The sequence below is a fragment of the Adiantum capillus-veneris genome, chromosome 25 (genome assembly GCF_014529385.1).
Source record: "Adiantum capillus-veneris isolate H3 chromosome 25, ASM1452938v2, whole genome shotgun sequence".
In the NCBI taxonomy this organism is placed as follows: Eukaryota; Viridiplantae; Streptophyta; class Polypodiopsida; order Polypodiales; family Pteridaceae; genus Adiantum; species Adiantum capillus-veneris.
The window spans coordinates 5,906,438-5,910,037 of NC_140955.1; the positions used below are offsets into that span (position 1 = coordinate 5,906,438).

The 3,600-nt window shown below is 45.6% G+C and overlaps 1 protein-coding gene across 1 annotated transcript; it reads left to right on the plus strand.

Annotated features, from left to right (window-relative positions):
• Nucleotides 1-1,074: 1,074 nt before the first annotated feature.
• On the plus strand, nt 1,075-2,308 carry LOC147424367 (uncharacterized). The gene has a single exon (XM_086500856.1). The coding sequence runs from the start codon at nt 1,394-1,396 to the stop codon at nt 2,306-2,308; it is 915 nt and encodes a 304-aa protein (XP_086356982.1). The 5' UTR covers nt 1,075-1,393.
• Nucleotides 2,309-3,600: the final 1,292 nt, after the last annotated feature.

Genomic DNA, 3,600 nt, shown 5'->3' on the forward strand with positions numbered 1-3,600 from the left:
CAAAACCCCAGACAACCAAATGGTGGATATCCCCCTAACCCCAAGAGAAGTCTACGGGCTCACCAGCCAGCACCAAGATGACTTGGAAAAAGTGGATCTGCATAGATATTTTGAAATGGAGCCGTGCGGAGTAGATTTACAAAGAGCTTATGACTTCTGCACACATTTCAAGCAGATGGCATTGCCCATATCACCAATATGGCCAATGAAAAAGTCCAAGTACACATAAGCCAAGAAGTTATTGCAGCTGCACTGAACCTGTCAAACACGGGGATGCCAATGAGGGCTCGACATGAAAGAGATCCAAATACATTTGTAAAGCGGGATTCAGCCGCTACATTTGATAGCATTATCTGCCAGAGGGCTCGGCTCCCCACCCGGATTTATCAGCACTTCTTCCATATTATAGATAAAAGACCGCCCCGCTTCACCACCCCCAACCATGCAGTGGCTACTACATTCTCATGGGCTTGCCCACAACATGCCCCTGTGGATATATATCATCCACGGTACATTCATTATAATCTCCTTCACCTCCGAAGAAAGGGCCCTCTCAAATATTTAGCTGCACCCGAAGTTCTGACAAGAATTGCATATGAGGCCATTGGGGCCACAACTCAGCTACCACCTGCTCCCTCCCAACAAGATTGGTTACAAGATATTGATTCCTCTGACGACGAGCCACCCAAGCCGAAGGCTAAGCCAGTGAGGGCAGGATTAAGAAGGAGGTTAGTGACAGTGCAAGAAGAGGAGGAGGAAGAAGAGGAAACACATCATGAAGCCTCGCAACCAGAAAGGGATTCCGAAGAGGAAGAACAAGCGGGAACCTCTTATAAACCACAACCAACACAAGCATCAGAGCCGGAGACTGAGGGAAAGGAAGAAGAACACACCCCATTGATGACAAGGAAAAGGAAAATACCTCCCACAGCTCCAGTACAAGAGGATCCACTACAAAAGAAGGCTCGCCTTGAACGCCTAAAAGAAGCATACAAGAAGCAACGGGTAGTAGCCGGTGACCTTGAGGAGCAGTGGAATCCACAAGAACCACGCGTCAAAAAGCCCTCAGTCACCATGGCCGAAGAAGACCTCCTTCTCAAAGCATATCTAAAGGAAGAGGAGGAAAGACTTGCCAAAGAGAGGATGGAAAGAATGGAGGGCTCAACAGCATATGAACCACTTGTAACAGAACAACAGCCTCCATCTCCTCCTCCACAACCTGAAGAGCCACACATCTCAGAAGCACAACCTGCACAAGCAACACAAACAGAGCTTGAGATAGCTAAAGACGAAGCTCAGAAGCAAAAGCAAGATTCAACTCAATTGAATGGAGAAATTGTGGGAAGAAAGGTATTTGTCTCTGTAACAAGAACTCACATACTAAGTCAAAAATATGCAGGACTTGAAGGAGAGGGAGAGCCAGAGGTCCAAAGTGCTCCAATTATTGTCAACCTCAAAGATGATGAAGCGGCTCCGCCTCCAAAGGAAGAAACTGTCAAGCTTGCTATGCCAGAGAAGCAAAAAAAAAGCTGAAAGTCTAGCTCACACACCAATAGCTGAATCATCAAAGGCACGAGAAGAAACATCTGCAGTACCACTTATATTCCACACTCCACCAGCAGTGGTCCCGCCACCAATGCAGACCTTCGGTCAAGGCTTGGACTTCTTTGCTTCTCAGATTACAATGATGACCGAAGGAATGAAGCATCAGGCCAGGCAGCTTGAGCAAGAAGCAGCTACAAAGAGCTTGCAGCTTGAAAAGGCACTCCAAGAAGTAGCTCAACTAAAAGAACAGCTAGCCAACACTAATGATGAGCTAAGAAAACTACATACTCAATTTATAGCAGAAAAGGAGCTGCATCAGAAAGCAAGACATGAGTATAGTGGACTCAAATCTATGTATGATCTGGGCACGGATCACATCACTTCCTTAAACGCCCAAGTCCAGCTTCAAAGTGAACTCATCGACAAGCTCAAAGGCTATGTAGCAGCTGAGGCCACCTCCTCCTCAGCTCAAATAGCTATGCAAGAAAAAGATCAGAAGATAGAAGAGCTCGAGAAGAAGCTGAGGATGGAAGCCTTCCAGAGAGAAGAGCCGGTAGCTCAATCTATGCTACAAAAAGACCAACTCCTTCTAGAAAATGCAAATTTAAAGCAACAGTTGGCACTCTTAAAAGCTTCAAGTTCACGGCCAAATATAGCGCCTACATCTACCAGGCCTGAAGCCAGGCCACTAGAGACAGAAGGGACTGTACAGCAAGAGATGCCTCTAGAGGAACCAATATCTGCACCTGCTACAGAGCCATAGCCTACTACAGCTGAAGCAGCAGACAAAGAGCTGCAGTTAAGAGAGCGCATGGAGATCATCCATGAGAGGTATCATTGGAAGAGCCTAAGCTGGGAGCAGCATATACTACACTCTGCAAATGTCGCTCACCTGACTCCCCAGCAGATAAATGAAGCTTGGTATGTGCGCATGCTTCCCTTTCCAATGATGAAGTTTGAATCTCTTGATTTCAAGCCGAGTATATTAGCTGAGCTTAAAAGGACGGCAGAGGAGCAGCAGGTGCCGGAGAAAAGTCTTGAACCTACATGGCGACAGAGATGGCTTAAGAAGCATCCAGAATTTCTTATCCATCAAGTCCACGCACCTAGATACATTAAAGAAGATCCTACAGTCTGCCCCTGTCCGCGAGTATACACATGGCAAGAGTTTGAGCACCTTCAGAAGGAGCATCCCACTTGGATGAACTATCCACTACTGCCGGCTCCTAAGCCAAGTGACTACCTTACAGAAGAATATATGATCAGATCATTGACTGAAGCTGAGGAAATGTACAGAGGTCTCCAAGACCTATCTACAGGCATGCTAAGGAAAATATGTCGGATGCTACTAACCTGTATATAGGTATACCACCAGACGAAGTTAACCGACACTCCCTGGTTGGGTTTTTTGGAGGGTACAACAGGCCTATACTATGATCTATCCAGCCAACCAGATGAAGTCATTTTGCATGGATTTTTTGCTCGTCTAATGTTTTTGCCCAGCTACTACCTCCAAACATTCGAAGAGGCTTTCTACACCAGCTTCTTCTCCTATAATTCAAAGATCTTCAACATCGAAGTCGCAGACCTTAGAGCAAGATATGTAAGTTATATAGCGATCGAGTTGAAGCATGGGATCCAGAATATCCCACTATCAGCCATTGAAAAGGAGAAGAAGGCCCAGTTCAAAGAGGCCCTTAAGCTTATGGCAGGGCGCAGATTAGAAAGATGTCCACTCAATTGGACAGATGAAACGCCAAGCGCTTAACACACTCCACAACAACCCCATGTCGAGGACGACTTGGTTTAGGAGGGGGGAGTGTTGCAGGTCAGCAACGTTGGATAGCGGCCACCACTACATCAAGTCAAATCCCCACCTTTTTGTATTAATTTTCTGCTCTGAAGCCGAGCTTGTAATATTCACAGTTGAGGAGGGGGGAATGTTAGTAGCAAACTAACTCATGCAACATTTTTCGGGAGCTTTTATTGTAAAAAAACTTATTCTTTTGATAAATAAAAAATATTGTAATTCCTATTTTCCAAATGGATATTTAA

Excerpts from the sequence above, each read along its gene's own strand:
- LOC147424367 (XM_086500856.1), top strand. The coding sequence starts at position 1,394 with ATGCAGGACTTGAAGGAGAGGGAGAGCCAGAGGTCCAAAGTGCTCCAA.